This window comes from Oryzias melastigma, linkage group LG8, assembly GCF_002922805.2.
Source record: "Oryzias melastigma strain HK-1 linkage group LG8, ASM292280v2, whole genome shotgun sequence".
NCBI lineage: Eukaryota > Metazoa > Chordata > Actinopteri > Beloniformes > Adrianichthyidae > Oryzias > Oryzias melastigma.
In genome coordinates this window covers 12,258,566-12,277,768 of record NC_050519.1, presented here as the reverse complement: position 1 = coordinate 12,277,768, position 19,203 = coordinate 12,258,566, and the positions used below count along the sequence as shown (strand labels likewise).

The 19,203-nt window shown below is 37.8% G+C and overlaps 1 protein-coding gene across 1 annotated transcript in view; it reads right to left on the bottom strand.

Moving 5' to 3' along the window:
- The window catches only part of LOC112146449 (cytohesin-3), a 33,184-nt gene extending 20,589 nt beyond the window's left edge, over positions 1-12,595 (bottom strand). The window contains exon 1 of the mRNA XM_024272282.2: positions 12,208-12,595. Within this exon, the coding sequence (XP_024128050.1) occupies positions 12,208-12,226 (19 nt within the window). The 5' untranslated portion in view covers positions 12,227-12,595. The remainder of the gene's footprint in view (positions 1-12,207) is intronic.
- Between the last annotated feature and the right edge of the window lie 6,608 nt (positions 12,596-19,203).

Genomic DNA, 19,203 nt, shown 5'->3' with positions numbered 1-19,203 from the left:
GAAAAGATGACGTTGGCCTCATAATGATTAACAGATTTTAAGCCCTGAGGGTGAATTGGCGTCAAGGAAGGCGTCAAACAGCAGCAGCAACAGAAACTGAACTTAACTACTCACATTTTTCACCTTTATTATACAAGGAGTTATTTAAAATTCACGTTATTGTTATCATTTAATCTTTTTACTTATTTTTTTTAAATGGTGATGACCATCTGTAGTGATCGTAATAAATAATTGCACATTTTTCTGGGATTCAACCCAGAGAAAGGTTTTTTATGTCTATAAATTTATTTCCAGAACTGTAAATTCAGTCTGAAGCCCTCGGCAATGCATGTTCAAGCGGCCACTCCCAATAAAAAGTCTATGTAAATTCCATTATTGCATTAATTTTCCATCAACTTGTCCATCTTCAACTCATTCGGGACTGGGTTGCAGGGCCAGCAGTCTATGCAAAGCTACCCAGACTTCCCTCCATCTGGTCACTTCCTCCAGCTCATCTGGGGAGACCCCGAAGTTTCCAGGCCTGGCCTCCACCCAGTGGGACACGCCAGAAACACCACCCCAGGGAGGCATCCAGACCAGATGCCCGAGTCAACTCAACTGGCTCCTCTGGATGTGGAAGAGCAGCGGCTCTACACCAAGCTCTCTACATATGAGTGTTGTCTTTTGTTGTCAAAGTGCCAAACTCTTTGAAAACTGATCATGGAGGAGAAATTACTAACTACGATTTGCGCTATGCCAGAATTATGACACAAAGTCTTTCATATATCGGAATAGAGCTGTGACAGAATAAACCTGGAGGAACACTCCAGTGTGAACACCATATACAAAAGCACTTTCAACAATGTCTGTTCACCACGTTCTTGAATGAACTCAAATGAACCCAACACTCCTGAGATCTTCCCCTTTTTAAAACCTTTCCACAGCACCTTCATTAAGACCTTTTCCTTGCACACGTATCTCAGAGGACGCCTCAGATGGTGCTCTGAAACTCCGTAGAGGGATCACAAATTTCTTTCAGCTTAGCAACAAATGGACAGAATGCCCCAGAGGTACTGGCAGCAACATTGTGAGGAAAGCCCACCACTAGAAATAACAGTTCCAGACGTATTGCTTTGTAGAGGAGATAAACAAATCAATAATATTAGTGTAAGAACACAGTATAAGTCTGATTATGAAAAGTAAAACAAGGCCTGTGTATTTTTTTTAAAGAAAAATGCAAGTAAAACTTCAAACTTGGCTTTTTATTTTTATTTCATCTTGTTTATGCATGAAACAAAACTTTACTGTTAGTATGGAGGAATAAAAATAGTATTCAAAATTCAGAATATATAAAAAATGGAGATTAAACACAACAAGAAAAGCAGTTATCCCCCCTCAAGGTGTTTCTGAATGTTCTGAATCCTCCAGCCTCTAGACTTACTTGTTATTCCCTGTAATCTCAGAGAAGACGACGTTCTCAACATTTGCTTGATGAAAATTAGATTACAGAGAAAAGTCTAAGTTTACATCAAACACAAGATGCCCGTTTGATTTTCAAGACACTAAAGTCTTCCTAGCATAAACCCCCTGAAGTAAGTCTTCACAGAGCCCAGAAGTTATTGTTACTTATTCATAACACATTTGCCAAATTTCTTTCTTCCTCTTCTGCTTGAATAAAAAAAAATCCCCCAGTGATTTGATTTCTTTTTTTTTTTGGTCATTATATTTGAGGATTTACACAGTTCTTTGTGTTAAACAGGACACTCTACTCCAGCAAACACATACATTTCCATTTTTCACCTTTTTTTATTAAACCAAACTAACACCCAAGGGGTCATGAAAGTTTTCTCTTTAACCAGCCAACTAGATTGTCATGTTTGAAGCTACAGTTCTTGAAGCTCTCATATTGCTTCTCTGCCTCTTTAATTGGGCACACAATTCTACATAATCTCACACTCTGTCATGACAAGCACTTTTCTATTTGATCATGGATTAAACTGTTTCACAACAACACCAAGTCACAAAGCTGACATGTGTGGGCCAACGCTAAGCCCTCAGAAGTTTGTCTGTTGGCTAAGAGGAGGATCAGATCTGTAGAGACAAGATCAAAGGTCTCTCTTCTCAAAATTCAGCACAGTTTTCAAAAGGTCAATAAAGGAAATGATTGTATCAAAAGGTAACAGTCAGATCTTTGGATGACGTTAGTTTTCATGATATGAATAATAGTCTAAGTGGTTTTGAAACATTTGGAATCCAAAAGAGTGAATTAAGAGTGGAACCATGAATGGAATCAACTGCACAGAAGTTATTATAATTTAAAAAGTAAGTGTAAAGCTAACGAGTAACTAGCTTTTGCACAGCCCATTCATTAACTGTTAATTATTTACTCCATGGTGGCAGCCTAGGCCTTAATAGAACAAGTAGTTTAAGTTTCAGAGTACTTAATTTATCATACAAATGTGTAATAAGAGTTGCTGTGTCATTTTACAGTTTGGGAAACAATTTCTAGTTTGTCATCAAAGGAGGTAATAGAGGACAAAAACTGTGTCAAAACAAAAAAACTGGAATCCGAGTTATCTGAAAAGTGGTGTAAATCCAAGAAAACGAAACAGAAACAGCATAATCCTTGTGTGGTTTCAAATAAATACAGGCAGACAAACAGATGACGTCTGAAGCAATTGTCAATTCAACTGTCACCACTTAGTACTCTACTGGTGCTGCTGCCCCACTTTTATCAAAACGCATCTAATGTTTTCTTTTAATACAATCTCCGAATATTAGGGGATGGAACTGGAGATCTGGACCGCCCTTGTATAAATAGTAGGGGTTTAAGAAAATATTGATTCAGTGAAATATCAGGATACTTTATTTGGCGATACTTGCATCGATTTAAAATACAGCCAAGGTGATATCTAATCATTTAAAAAACAAACATGTAGTTCAGTCTTACTTTTGTTTTCCACTTAAATATTTCCTAAATTACCAAAAGAAAAGCACCATGAATTTGCATGGGTAAGAGCAACTTGTTTATGAGATACAGCTGCAGTGCTTAGTTTTCTGATCATTTAATATCATGTATTTTACTATTATGAAAAAATGATTACTATTCAGATGATTCTTAAGTCATAATTTAAAAAAAAAGTGAAATATGGTCTGGTACTGTCTTATCAGGATACGTATATCGTGATATGTATCGTACCGCCAGACTCTTGCAATACACAGCCCTAGTAAATATTTTGAAATCTGACTTTTTTTTCAAAAACCTCAAACTTCACAGGAAACTCACCTATTTCTATCAAAATAAAAGACTAACAGTTTAAAAATAAAAATGAGTTGTTTCAACAGAAAACATCAGGGAGCCATTTCTGACACATTATGATGCAACTTTTGCAATACTAACCCGAGGATCCAGTTACAAGTTGCTCAACTGAGTTTTTGAGTAACAATTTCTTATTTATATTTTGAAATGATCTAACAGACGTTAAGAGTCAACAGACTGTCAGAGATTCATGGAAGTCAGACGTAGCTGTTCCCATCATAGGATAAGGAATAAATGGCAGAATTTCAGAACTGTCAGCAGTTGATTAAAGTTTAGTGTCTGTACTTTTTAAGCAAATATACAGAGACCCAACAAGGGAGTCTGAGGCTGTGCAAAGAAAGTAAACACAGATAACTTTTAGGTGCTGAAAATCAGGTTTCTGTCCAACTGCAATATTTTATTTAGGGCAGTCGAGGGGCAGAGGGAGAGCGGCCAGCCTCTGGTCGGAAGATCGCAGGTTGGTTCTGACCTTGCCCACCTATGCATGGAAGTGTCCATTAGCAAGACACTGAAACCCCACATTTCTCCTGGTGGTTATAGGTTGGTGCCAGTGCTATGGTCCATTCACACCAGACGCCATTGGCGCGTCAAATTTGCGTCTGCAGCCTATCTTTTGAAGTGCGTCAAATGTACTGATTGACGCTAAGCAATCCTAAGTTTTTCTGGACTTCATTCGTTGCCACATCATGGAAAACATGGATGATGTTGACCGAGTAGCTTGAGTTTATGTGTTTTGGAGAGCTCTACAGAGGCGTTGGCAAGCACGTCGCTATGTCTGGGTTAACCAGATCCTTCGGTCTCTCCCAGTGCGGTGTACTTCACTCCTAATGACTATATAAAACATAACTTCCATCTGTCTGTGACCAGTTTGAGCATCAACCCAAGAGGGGAAAAATAAAAATAAAACTGGAGGATGTTTTAATTATCGTCTTGATGAAAATAAGAAGAACATTATAAGCCCGTGGAGTGCGCAACGCTGTTCACCAGGAGGCTGGCTAGCATAGCGGGCTCAATCGCACCAGCTCCATGAGCTCTGTGACGGGCTGCCGATCTGTCCAGGGAGTATCCCGCCTTTGCCCAACAGTAACCGGGACAGTCTCCAGCGGCCCCGGCGAGTTAAGAAAATGGATGGAAGTTCAGCACAAAAATACTTACATTGGATGTACTTTTCTACCCTTTGACTGAGTCACTGAGAACGTCACGTGGCCAAAGCCAAGTCCCTGATTGCTACGTCAACTTTGCCGCGCCACGCCCGACCCCCAAATCGTGCCGCAAGACCTCAGATCACATCTGTACATTGACTTAACATTGAAACTTGACGCCCCTGCTGTGCGAATCGTGTCCGGTGTGAATGCACCATTAGACTATCTGTGTGTGAATGTTTGTGTGCATAGGTAAATGGAACAGTGTCTGTAAAAGGGCTTTGGGCCTTCAAGGTAGGTAGAAAACCACAATACAAGTATCCAAAATTTACAATTTTACCATTTGGAGAGAGAAATGGCAGAAATCTGTGTTTAGTTTTCATTTGTGTGAACCAAATACATTTGCTTTGAATTTTTCTTTTTTTCTAAATTTTCACAATTGTTTTTTTAATATTCTTCAGATTTGACCTTTTTTCTGACTTTTTCATTATGTTCATAACAAGAGCACATATTAGCATCCCTAACATCATCAGCGTAAACAGGAGCCTCCAGAGACCCATCAACAATTCATTACTGCTTTGATCAGATGCCATGCAGTGAACCAGATCTCAATGAAGCCAGACATGCTGTTGTGATGCTTTCCATAATAACAAATGACTCTTCCACTAACTCCAAACATGGTCTCTACAGACCCCAATCGTCCTAAATGAGTCAACATGTTTGTTGTTTGTTTGAGGTTCAGGCCTGCAATTTGGAAAGCAGCAAAGTCCAGCGATGCACCTTAGAAAAAACGGACAGATAAGGAGACATTCCAGCTGTAAAGTGGGTCTTTCTGTCCTCATTTGCTGTGTGGATCCCAATGAATGAGCTCAGGGGAAAAAGGGCAGGAAATAAGTTTGATTAATAAAACCTTTTTCAAGCTCCAGAAAAAAGGGGTTTTCCAGATTTTGAAGATCTGCACAAACAGCAGCCCATCCCCAACATCAGTTCATCTGCTTTTTGAATACAGAGGTCAGATTAACAGGTTCAGATTATGGACAGATCACCGTTCACACAGCGGGGTCAGCACAGCTAATCCAGCCATGCTTAGACGTTGGGAGGAGCTTGAACAGAGTCCACGAAGCCTCAAAGAGAACATGAAACCGTAAAGAAAGACCGCACCCAATACTAGAAATCATGGTTAACTATTTATGGACGACGACTCGTTGGATTTCTGTAGGTTTTTCGGCGGTCCAACGTCTTTTCCTGTGTAACGAGGATCTGGGGATCAGGGTAGAGCGGAGGCCACCCACCACCTGTTGCACAACTCCTCATTCTTTTCGTCTCTGGTGTAATTTTTATGGCTCTAGCTGTATGCTTGAACTTGTAACTCAACGGCAGAACAAATATGGGACAGATTAGGGCTCTCCATTGTGGTGCAGTGCGATGGATTAGTTAACAGAAGCTCTTAAACTGCTTTCTACAGTAGACTCTGAAGAAGGGAAGAGAAGGGGGGAAATTTGTTTGTGACCTTCAAAGAGAGACTGATAAGTCCATGTGGGAGTTGATGAACCTTTTGCATCATAACTTTGCCTATAGATTAAGATCATCTTTAAAAAGCATGTGTCAAAAAAACATAGCTTTTCAGTGATTTCAACAAAATGTCCTTTAAAATCAATGTTTCATCTTACTGATAAAATCCAAATGTTCATATTAACGTATGCGAGTCGTATCAAAAAGGAAACTCATAGCAGTTCCTCTTTGCGTGCAACTGCATGAAAATGTTCCCTTTTGAATATCAGCTGTTCTCATCTAAACAAATACTAGGGTTTGGTTTTTTTTACACTTTCCTTTACTTTTCTTTTCCTTTTTAACAAGTGATGGAAATCCACCATTTAAATAAAAGAAAGTCTGATGTTTCCGCATTGTTGCATAACAAGTAAAAAAATTTATTTTTGCTAAATTTGGGATAGAAAATACTTTCTGTTGTAAAATTACTTCAAAACAACTTCACATTTATATAATTTTCTATTTATTAAATTACTACAGCAAAAGGAAATACAAATTGATTGTCAAATATTCTAACTACAAATACCATAAACTTTGAGGATGTCAACTTTTCTTTCCACTTTTGTTTTTTCAGGAATATATTTTGGACATATTCCAACACATTTTTTTTTTTTAGCAGTCCACCTCATGTAAGAGCCGCTGACCCTTTAATCCTCAAGCTGTCATCCATATTCCTTCCCTCTTGATCTCCCACATTTGACTACGCTTGAAAAGGGCTCACCCCCCCACACTTATCCTCTATGGAATCATTAAAGAGAGATGCACACACTCAAAGTAACATCATTGTATACATTTGTGGCTCAGTACATATGGGAGGGGGAAAAGGAGCTTGAAGTAAACACAGCTGCTTTGAGCTTTTGCGCCACTAACCTAGTTTAAGAATCTGACTGCAGCGGTTGGTCTCTTTTTGAATCTGTGCCACCGACGCACCTATTCGTCTTCTTTGCCAAGCTTTATGCAAACTGACCGGACTGCACAGGCAAAATCCTCACGAGCTGGTTGCTCAAGAGTCCTGTCGCACTCTCACCAGCTCTTCTCAATTAAAGACACTGCTGCTGTTCAGAGCAGCTGATAAGTAAAGTGGAAGACTGCAACGACCTTAGCCTATTTTTCTCTCATGATAAAATATGATTTAGGTTTGCATGATGCAGCAACACCTTAAAAAAAGTTGTTTCTTTAATTAGGTTACTGACCTACTGTAAGAATCCATGAGTTGTACAAACCCCCGTCTTAAGAGCAGATGTTACATTCGAGCGGCTGTGAGGTGAGACCCAAGAGAGCAGACAAATGAGTTGTAGGAGGCTGGCAGTCAGCCAGAAGCCTTGCAAACCCATCAGCTAGGTGTTTAAGATGTGATATTTGTAATAAAAGTGAATGTAAAGATGGATTTGATTTAATTGTTTGTATTTTAGGGACTGAGGAAAAACAAGACAGTCAAATAATACAATTAGAAATGGAAGCATCTAAAGGACAAATGTTATGTATTTTACAATCAACTGTTAAAGAAAAGCTAATAAAGATGCAAAACTGGAAAGAGTTACAAAAAATACACGATTTTTCAATATAAAATGATTAATAACACAACAAAAGACTCAACTCACACCAGTGCCTGTAGAAGCTCTAATACTAAGGTCTGATCACCAATGAAGGGACTAAGCTATAAAATCATCCATCTATGGAGGTCATAAGGGTAAGAGGATGGATTTTCTTCTTACAGTATGCATGCATTTGTTTCCCCTTTTAAAGCTTTATATGATTGTAGGATTAAAGGCAACAACAACAGAGTTATTGGCTAAGTTACATCCAACGCTCACTTAGCTGAAGTGCTTAGACAGCTGTTGCAGTGAAATCTACATTTGAATTACTGCTTCACTCGTTTATTCTCCTTTTTAAAGTCGTTTTTTGCTGTAAAAAAGCAAAAGATGGTGCAACAAAAATTTGTATCTGGAGACATTCCTTTGAAGAAAATGATCGGGGATGTTAACGCACTCAGCAAAATACCTCTATCGTCTTGGGGGTTGCAGGAATTCAAACCTGATAAATGGGATAGAAGAACCAGATGAGGGTTTGGAAGGTTATCAGACTGTTGCATTTTTCCTCCAGGACGTTGTTAAGGTTTATAATTACGTCTTAAAGCTGCACATATAAGCTAACTTTTATATAACAGAACATTGTGCAGAAACAATCTTCCAAAGTGGTCGTTAAAAGTGCTGAAAAATAAGGATTGTGGACCGTTTGTAGCAATTAAAGGTTGTGTTCGAATGGCAGTCTTTGGGGGATACACCTTTTTCCTGCAGGTCAAACAATCTGCGAGCTTACATAACTGTTCCGACAGTCCCTTTCCTGTTCACACTGTTCTGCCTCATACCTTTCTGACCAAAAACACTTTCCTACATAAATGGAGGCAGGACCTCCTCAGAAATTGGATGAGTGCATTATTTGGCTGGAACTGAATGCCGCTTATGACGCCAGACTTTTGGGAAACTGGCATGTTCTGAGCTGCCTTTCCAAAAAGGCGAAATATAGCATGACACGTTTAACCTCTATCATCCCCTGATGATCGCAACGCTGCAGAGACAGATCCTAATCTGTGACTGCACTGAGCCGTGGGCCTCCACTGCACAGATCAAAAGAAAAATCTTTTTTTTTCCTTCTTCTCCAAACAAAAATGTAAGTCTTCTCATTACAAACTTCTAAAAAATAATTATATTTTAAGGCAGAATGAGGTCCCTGGAGGTTTATGCTCACTTGAAACTTGGCCCGTACTGTTGCAGTAGCTCAAGCCTGCTAAATCTAAAGTTAATTTCCGTATCATTCACTGTGTCTTAAAGTCTGCTGAGTCCCATTTGAGTCAATACGGGGATGTCACGGGTAAATATAACGTGCTATTTGATATCCTTGCAAGGCCAAACTCAACAAGGACCCTCTGTGTTCAGTGACCTTTCAGCCAGAGATGAAAAACGCACACTTAAGTCTTTATAGTAAAGCTGATCCTCTCATGGAAACCAGACTTTTTTTTTTGCTTCTCTGTGCCCACTTTTGAGAGTCAATGAGCCAGAATGAGTCTGACGGCATGAGCATGGCCACCAGTGCGAAGGAGCAGTTTGAGCACGGCGCGATCGTAACAGAGGAAGACACATGCTCTTTCACAAAGGCGAGTCCGACTGACGGGACTAAAGAAAAGTCAGCGGTAGTTAGACTAAAAAACCCGAACACAAGCATGACCAAGCATATGGATCAGGATTAATCACCCTTTTTCAAAGGTCTCTCAAAAGTTTTATCTAAGAACAATCGAATGGTTTATAAACCGGCATTTTTAAGACGAATCCTGATGTGTTTTTCTGCTTTAACCCTGTGAGTGCATTTCTTGCTCCACTACTTTTAATATTTTTTATTTATTTATGATTTTACTGAAAAAAGGCTGCCGACTGATTGGGAATTGATGTAAAAATCCTAATCGATGATAAAAACACATTAAAAAAAAGACTTAAAGTTACTTTCTCATGACTTTTCTCCCTTTATGAGACCAGCAGCAGATTTGGAGTTTATATTGTGAGAGAAGGAATGAAAGTCCTGACACAAGTTAGACATTTTATTTCATGAAATTAAGTGAAAGTGATGTTTTCAAAGCTGTTGTGTGGCTAAGATCACAAGTGTCAAGGCTTTAAGAGAAGTTTTTGGACTTTGAGGTTGATGAATCAAAGTCTCTCGACTGAAGTAGGTGTGGAAGCCACGGCGTTGGCTGTAATGCACTGAAAGAAAGTAACAACATTCTTGCTTCTACCAGGAAATAAAAAGGGACTTTTAGTTTCCACCACCTACTGTGGCTCCCTAGCATCCTGCAGGGCCCTTTGGTTCTTACACAAAACAATCACTCGATCTTTCACCATCTCACAAACTTTGAATTCCCAGAATACAGGTGAATCCACCTCTCAAAAACATATAAAAGTGCTAAAAAGCTCCTCTGATGGTTGAAGGATGTTCCCACATCAACCACTTGACAGACCTATGAGGAAAAGCTGCAGGACTAATTTTCCAGAATCCTAAATCCCATTTACAGCAATAAACCGTCCTGCAGCCTAAGCATGACAATCTAAGAGATCTGTTTGAAAAGCTCAGCTCTTCACTGCCTGATTTGAGCTGCGGTGACCTTCCTAACCCTACTCTGCAACACACATTCACACACTCACCTGCCAAGTTCAAATGACTGGTTATCACTATAACCAAAATCGTAAGCCATCACATGACAGTGAAGCCCCGATTCAAACCATATCGCCCCCCCACTGCACACACTGTAAGCAGCTCGTAATGAAAAGTAATGAAGCAGTGGAGACAAAGTTTGTCAAACGCAGTCATGCAGAGCAGGAATGCTTTACAACAAGCCACAGTGTGTCACAAAGCTCCAATAAAGCCTTTCGGTCTTTTGTTCCCATATTGTGCATTGAGAGAGTATCGGGGCAGAAGGCTTTGTGAAGTTGAATGCCACACGTGTCAGGCAGATTACTACCAACCTATTATCTGTAAACCTTGCAAAGAGCAAACAATTCTGCCAAAGCAAGTCATCGTGCTTTTTAATTGGACAGAGGATGAACAGAAAAAACAACAAATCTGACCCTCGTTCTTATAAAAACATTGGTCCACTTCCATTTTGACTTTGATTGGAGAGATGGGAGTTGTTGTGAAATATCTTCAATTATTTTTTTCAATTATCTCAACAAAAATGAATCAAGTAGATGGAGATAAAACAAGGAAAATGTGATGCTGGTGCACAGAAACAGGGTTTGTTTCAGCTAAACTAGATTGCAACATAGAGATAATGACTTTTTAATTGTTTTTTTTGGCTACAATGGTCAAATAGTTAATCAAAGTACTCGTTTAATCTATAAGGGATGTGAATTATTCCAGATTATGGTTTTGATGAGACACATCCAAATGAGGAGTAAAATAAATGATAAAAGAAGGAAGAATAAATGAGTCCCTGTTGCAAATGTGACCCACTTTGACAGCTGGTTTTAGAAGACGACTTGTTTTGTGGGTTAACTCGGGTCAGAATATTTTACTGAATTACTCTCCTGTAAAACAGATTGATTCCGTAACTGCGTCGCAGATTTTTTTTTTTTCCGCCGTCTTTCATTTGGCAGTGCTCCATCCGTCATGGGCAGTTTTCCATCTGCGCTCTGGCACTTCTTCCTCACACAAACATTTCCTATTTCCCTTCAGAGATCTCAACTTCTATGCTGCTACGACTAGATCTCACTTTGCTGTTGCCTTCTCAGCTAAACAGAATGTCAGCAGCATGGTAGAAACTTTCTTAACCAACCTGTCACCTAGTGACAGTTCTCCCTGTGATCCAAGTGAGCTTAAATCCTAGTTCTGTGGTTTGCTTTCCCCTCATCCCTCCAAACAATCACTCGCACAAAGTGGCCACATATGTGGGTGTGAGTAGGTGTTCGCTCCAAGTATGCTGCTTAATGCACAAATGAAGCCGTTTTTCCTGGCTAAATCTGTATCAGATAAAGGGAACAGACTGAGGAAGAAACAGCAAAACATCATTGCAGATCTGTCAATCATCACAGCAAAAAAGCTAAGCATAAAAGCATAGCAGCATGTCTGAGGTCCACAGACATGTTAACCGCGACAGCTCTATGCCCAGGTGCCATGTAGGGTCTACCCCAGAAATTAGTCATTTCCTGCAGGAGTGAACACTACAGGACAATATGTGTTTTAGATTAGTATCCTAAAGCCTATAGGCATTAGATCATTTTAGTGTTACATGCTGTTGCATTAAGAAACAGCACTATTCCACTATTGCCAATGCTTCCAGTCTGAAAGTGCCCTGCTCAAAGTTTCCAAAGCAGCTTTTGTGTTTTTAAGTGGATAAAGTCTGCAGGATCCTGTCTGTGGTCCCTGATGGAGCCCTTTCATTGAAAACTATGAGTTATAGCAAAAATATAGTGAATGTATCCAGATCTAGAGCTTATAACAGACAAAACTTAAAAGTCTGCACAGAAAGACATAGTCTCCAGTACAGGGATGCTCTCTGCCATCCTGATTGTTTTGCTCAAATTCATCAAATCCAGGAGAAATCATCAGAAATCTTGTTAATTTTGTCATCAGAGTTATTTGCATTTATAATAATATTTCTTATATTATTATTGTTGTTATTTCTGCACAGGTTATTGGTCAAAGGTTGTGATGACACTAAAATATGTACACTACCTTGGTTGTCGTCGTCCATGACTGTAGCAAGGAGATCAAAAACTGACAAAAATGTAGAAAAATAAAATAAAAAGAAAGAAAGAAACCTCCGTCACGTGTTTTTATAAAAAATTAACGTCCAAATGCACAGGACGCATTTGCTATACAGGTAGTCTCACAAACAGCAGCGTCTCTGTAGGGAATATTGTGGCCATTTACGCCTCACAGTCGCCAGCCAAACTCCTCCCGTCGCCGTCTGTCTCCCCGTCACTGAGAGATGTGTTTCTGGAGCAGAAGCTGGTCGTATTTTAACCCACAGTGACGGAGCTCGCCTTCGTGGTTCCTCCAAATGCGCCTCCACTCCACTGTCACAGCCACAGCAGGTTGGAAAGCAGGCGTCAAGTCTACAATCGTGAAGAAGAAACACAACCGGAAGTGCATTTTGTTTCTACCAAAATAAAAGTATCTCTTGTGTCAGTTAAGCCGTGATTTTTAGTTTGAAATACCAAACAGGAAGCTGTGTTTGTCAACATCTTTAACTCGTTTTTGATCAGATCTCGTACAGCGCGTCAGCTCTACTTGCCGATTTTTGGTCACGTGACTCCAGACAGCAGTGAGATTTAAAAACAAACCGATCAATAATGATTGTTCGACCTTTGGTCAAATCACAAATAATGAATTTACAAACAAAAAGTTACACAAGGTCATGCTTTTCAAATATAATAATAAAATAATAATAATAATAATAGTAATAATAATAATAATACGTTAAAAACTGATACATGTGATGGTTTCTTGAACTTATTCTTTGCCCTTCCATTGCTTTCAAAATTAAAGAATCAAAATATAATATTTCTGTTCAATTTTATATTCTGCTTAGGCAAAAAAATTGATGGAAAATTTGACTAAATGTGATCATTTCAACAAATACATTTTTAGATTTACTGATTTTTGTAACAGTAAACAGCTTAAAGTATTCTTCTTAACACAAAGGTTAATATTTGTCATACATAAATTGTGCTTCTTTAAAATTGCAATAATATTCATAATAATAAAAGTAAAGAAGAGGGTATAATGTTTGAGTTTAAGATGGCAATATGTTTAAGTTGTACCTTATTGCTAAATCTATTATTTTGTCAGTATTTAAGAGTTACATTTTATTTGAACTAATAAGATCTCACATATATTACTATAAAATAATTGAAATAATTTTGGTTTAGTAGAGGCTTCAAATGTTTCCAAATCTCTTTAAGCCTGCATTGTAAAAACCCACAGAGACTAATTACATTTCAAAATAAGTGCACTTTTGGATCGCACGCACGCACACTCCTATATTTGAAGAGGTTGCCTCTTTTCCACACACGTGGTTTTAATTACAGCATTCCAGCTTCCACGGAGAAGGAGTGGCTTCACTTCCTGTGTGGATTACTCGAATGGTCAAGCATGAACAGATGTTTTAATGTCTTCATTCATTTAGTCGAAGGTGTCACTTTGAGAAGAGGGTTTCAGTCTCAATCTAAACAGAGCGGCGTTATCCAGCCATAACATAATCAGTCCTCCTGACACAGTTTCTCATGTCAGCACCACGCTTCTTCTTGGTTTGTTTAGAAAGAAAAGAGATTTATCCACTCTTTTCATTCTAATTAGGCCAATCTGATTTTCTTTTTACTTAAACTGTACCCCCACAAGCTCAAATTACTTTTTTTTTGCATTAGGAGAATAAAAGGATTACACACAACCCACTAAGACTCATCAGTCCAGCACAAACCAGCTCAATGCACCAAAGTGCAAAATAAAAGGAGAAATAAAAACCCTGCAGCATGATTTTTGCATGATTGTGCTTGGAAGTAGACAGGATATGAGGATATAGACATCAGTTAGTATTTGTTTTCTTTGCACTCAGGCTTGAAGCAACTCTTGTGGAAATAATCCTTTATTTTGAAGGAAACTTTGGAAATAAGCGCCGCTTTGTGAAGGGCAAAAAAAAAAAACCTGGCGTGCCAGACTTTTCCTTGTATTTTTTTGTTTGATGCTGCAAGGGCCACAGAAAACAAGGAAGTATATAGGAAATATTTACTTAGAGGGAAATTTCGCTTGAAGTTTTCTTTGTTTTGAGGCCTAAACTAACCAAGCGTTTCTTTATTTCCCATATTTGAAGTGAGGAATTGATGTAAAGCAGCTGGGAATTTTACTACGACTGTTAAATAGGTCATGTGCAAAACCTTTCTGATAGCTTGAGAAAATGGTTAGATGAATGTTTTACTGCCCACCACTGCAGGATTTGTCAAACAGAACACCCTCACTGAAAGATTCATTAAAAGCTTCCATGCTCATGGGTCTGCTTCTCACAGACACACAAGCCCGCTCAGTTTGCTCTATTCCTCATAAATGTCATGTTTATGAGTTTATGACTCATAAAGGGAACCTCGTGATGGCCCAGATTTCCTCAGTCATAAACGAAAATTAACACACAGGCTCAAATTAATGCATTTAAAGTAACGAAACTATCACTTTGTAGAGAGTATACTTAATCTTTTTGGAGATTTGCATGAAAAAATGGAATAAATTAACTACCAAAATACACCAGTGGCCTGAAGTGACCATGTGTGGCTTGTCTCCTGAGCTGCAGACAGTAAACACCCTTGGGGGGGTGCACGCTCTACAGATTAGGGCGACTATCATGGGAAATGTTTGTGGTGCTTCTGACCGACTTCACGTGACCTGATTGAGCAGTCAAACTGCTTCATATGCTTCAGTCACCGCCAAAATGCCCCCAGGGTGATCACCTCCTCGTTTCCAAACTCCCAACCCCCCCACAATAGTTAATTAACCAGATAAGCAACCCCCCAGCATCCCTAGCCTCTAAAATCACATCCTTTCAAAGTAAAATTTCATTTTTTTTTTATAATTATTCCTTAGATACTCTACTGGTTTTGAGCAACACAAGCAATTTATATTTCTACATCTTTAATTTTGTTTACATAGAAATCAGTGCTAAAATTTTTCAAATAATGAGCTTTTTATTCACTTAAAAAGGCAAAAAAATGTATATTTTTCAGTATCATGTATTGAAACTGGCTGTTAAATCAAATTAGAGATTCCAAATAATTGTAAACAGAAATACAAAGTTGGTAGGTGCATATATGTTTCTATTTTCCATAAAAATTCACCAAACATTAGTCAACGTGAGACTGAGCAAAACTAGGGACCCCCATGTCCTTCCTGTTGAACGGGCTGACGGTGCCACATTTTGGCTAATGGCCTGAATGTGACAGAGGTCACAGGATCTCCTCCCTCCACGGTTAAAAAAGAAAATCCAGCTCTGCATCGCCACCACGTCCTTCCTGCCAGCATCTGACTGAAGGGCAAAGTTGAGCGGATTCTCTGGATCCAAGGACACATATGAGTGGAGTCTTTATGCGCTCTCACAAAGGCGGCAGTGTATGCAAGGAGACCTTGAATGTAAAGCTGCGAGTGAGACCCCACGTCTGGAGGACGACCTCCCGAAACCTGCTGCAGCTAAAACCCAAATTCTTGTAAATAAGGTCAAACAAAGTAATTTGAAGTTGGTGTTTAAGTTTATTTTCTTCATTTTGGATATACAAAAATCAAATACAAACCAATTTCAGAACATTATGTAGTCTTTATTGTCAATAAAAAACGTACAATTTAAGATTCTAAAAAAAATTACTACTGTAAGGAAAGCAAATAATCGTTTGTAATCTTCAAAAATGTATTTTTGAGTGCATTTTCACAATCTTTTACACTTCTTTATTCATTTTTTTGCTCCGGACGCATTTCAAGATGGCAAGATGACTTTTGTGAATGCAAACACCCATCCTTCCTCCATTTCTTCCATATTTCCTCCCTTGTTCTCTTGCTTCCTCTTCTTCTCCTCCCCCCACTCCTTTGATTCAGTTTTCAGGTCAACTCGACGCTCATTACTGCATTTGATATCCTCCTTTTGAGCGCTTTACTCAATATGCTTCATATGCTTCTTCTCCTCCATCAACGAGGTTAAGGGGGGAAACTGGAACATCAGAACCCGACACACACTCCATCTCACCCAAACTTTACATGAGAATACATCCCTGTTTTAGCATTAATGCATTACAGCTTACATCATTTGGATTAATGTTTAATAGTACTTAGTAATCTGTCTATACATGTGGGGTTTTAATCACATGTTAGACAAACAGACCTTAACTCCACCAAAAAAGATCTAAACGCAGTAAAGTTTAGATGTGTGGTGATGAATACATATATTTATATTTTACCTGAAGTTCAAAAGCCGTTAGCACACAGAAACCCCTTCAGAGTGTCACCAAACTCTGAGGAATTCCTCTCAACTCTAAAACAAAAAAGGAACATTTTGATTTTGATTCATACAAAAAGGGAATTTATATTTATTGAATATTTTGTTGGGGAAAAAAAAGCAGAAAAATAAAAAGCTGAAATGTAAAATATAGGTATTGCATGCATTTCTACTTTGATTAAACACAAGTCTGATTAAAACACTTTTTTATTTTCCTGTAATATGAGTATTAGTATTGGCAAGCATCTGGTGATACGATACATATCACAATATATCCCAAGACTATTCCTGAACAATTTTTACTTTTTATTTTAGATTATATACCAAAAACAACAAAAAACTAAGTAGTACACGTCTCATAACAACAAAAACTGACTTAACATTTAACACAAGCTGGTTCTGGTGAGATCTTGTTGTTTTGTTGCGGTATAGAACTAGTGGTCGGGGGTTTAGGTAGAAAACAAAAGAAAGACGCTGAAAAACTCTCATAAACAATTAAATCGTCTTGTCTGCATTTCATTCGATTCAAGTATCGCTAAACAAAATATCGCGATATATCACCTAATCGATTTTTCCTTTGAGTATGCAGTTTGATAAAAACTTTATTGATCAAAACACTTTTCTGTGAACATTGTGATATCAGATGCAATATCAAAGGGGTTAGATTTAACTTACATGAAGGTTGTCCTCATTAGATATGACTCCTGTCAACCATTAAGCTTAAAATGAGGGGGAGCTTGACTTGAATAATGCGTATCAGCCTTCTAAACTTAACTTTTTGTGTTAATTGCTGCTCACTGGTAAAACTGTAATAAAGTTATTCTCCAAATGTGTGCCGTTTTATTGGTGCCAACATTTTTATCTAATTTTTGTTTGGGTTTTTTCCACTTTTTGTCAATTCTCAAAATCCTATTCATTTAAAAAATGACAATAAAAATTTAACTTCTTGTCAATTATCTAACAATTTAAATCAAGTAGGTTCAAATTTTACCAAAATACATACCTTTGTATGAAAAAAGGTTTGTGAAGTTTAATTAACTTGATAATAAAAAGTTTTTTTTAGAGATTCAATGAAAAAAAAGGATTTTAATTGATAAAAATGTAAAATTTCCAATAGAAAAAAGGCTTAGAATTTCACTTTCTCGCACAAATTAAATGTTGGGCTCCAAGAATAATGAGTGTGAAAGTGGGTTGCACATTAAAATACTGCAATGCAGTTGTGAGTCCCCATCTGAATCACAGCAATTTCCATTTGCAGTATTATCACTCATTCTCACCCATTCAATAAAACATGTGCGCTGCTGCTGTTGTGGACGCCAAAGGCTAAACTTTATCTTTATCCCACTCCCCCTCTTCTTTTCTGAGGGTACAAACAGTCGGTGGGCAAAAACAGGGTAAAGATAACTTCACTTATCCCTCATCTATACATCCCTCGCTCTGCCAGTCCTCAATGAAAACCCTATTAAAATATTTCCCCAACAAATCCCTGAGCGATAAATCCTCTTTTTATTTTTCCAGAAAAAAGGGGGTGGACAGAAAGATTTGACTGTCACACTGGGAAATGCAGTTGCCTTGGCAACTATAGATGGTTTTACGCTGGAGCCTGGCACATGACTGACGAGTTAGAGGAAGTTTTGTTGGAGATATTTTGCATCAAGAAAATGTATTTTGAAAATATTTTTTAAAGAGGTCAAAAATGATATTCTGGGTTATTTCATCACACATTTCTTATTTGTACTGAGTTCTAACAACAACAAAAAACATATCTATTAAAACTGTACATAAGTGGAGCAATGTACATTTAAAAATACAGATTTTTTTTATATTGCCTAATTAACTCTTTCATCTTCTACTTCAAAAGATCTGACAGTTGCTGGATTTTGCTCAAAAACAAATGTAAAGATACTCAAAAACTGTGATAATATGTTGCCCCCTAGTGGTCAGAAGGTGCTACAGTCATAATTTCATGGGGCATCAAAAAAAGTAGTAGTACTTTTAAGGTATAATATCGATTATATAGAGAAACAATCATTTAGACAAAGCTTGCTCTTCATAAATCACATTTGATAAACTTTTTTTAAAGACCAGTAATTGACTTTAATAGAACAAAGATTTGTGTTTGAAGAAAACATGGAAGGCATAAAAAGGAAACATTTAAAATATTTTTTTCAGTGTATATTTCTTCCCTGAGAGAGCTTAAAGAAAAATCAATATTAAGCAGTTCTGAGTAGTCATCTCTATGCATTTATAGAACAGTTATTGGGTTTCAGGAGGCCCTCTAATTCCAGAGACCTCAGGTTACACTGCAGAACCAGCCCATATAAAAATAAGTTGGACTGATTACACAAATATACACATATTTATATAAATCTTCCAGTAGGGAAAAGGGGGAAAAGAGGTTAAATATGCAGCTATTGTCACATGGGGTATTAAAACTTAAAAAAAATGATTTTTTAAAGTCATTCCTTTATTTTCTTAAATGTAAATGTGCTTTTAATTGTAATGAAATTGTAAAACTGGTAAAGTTGGTTTACTGTTAAATTAGCTCAAATATGAAGAAAGCCTTGAAAACAACATTCAACTAATATTTAACTGAGTTTCTTTTTTTCAAAATCAGTCATAAAATTTTTCTAGAAGCATGATTTTGCTTTTCCTCAGATTAATGTTAGCTAAGTAGAGAAAGTGTTGCATTTTATTCCTAG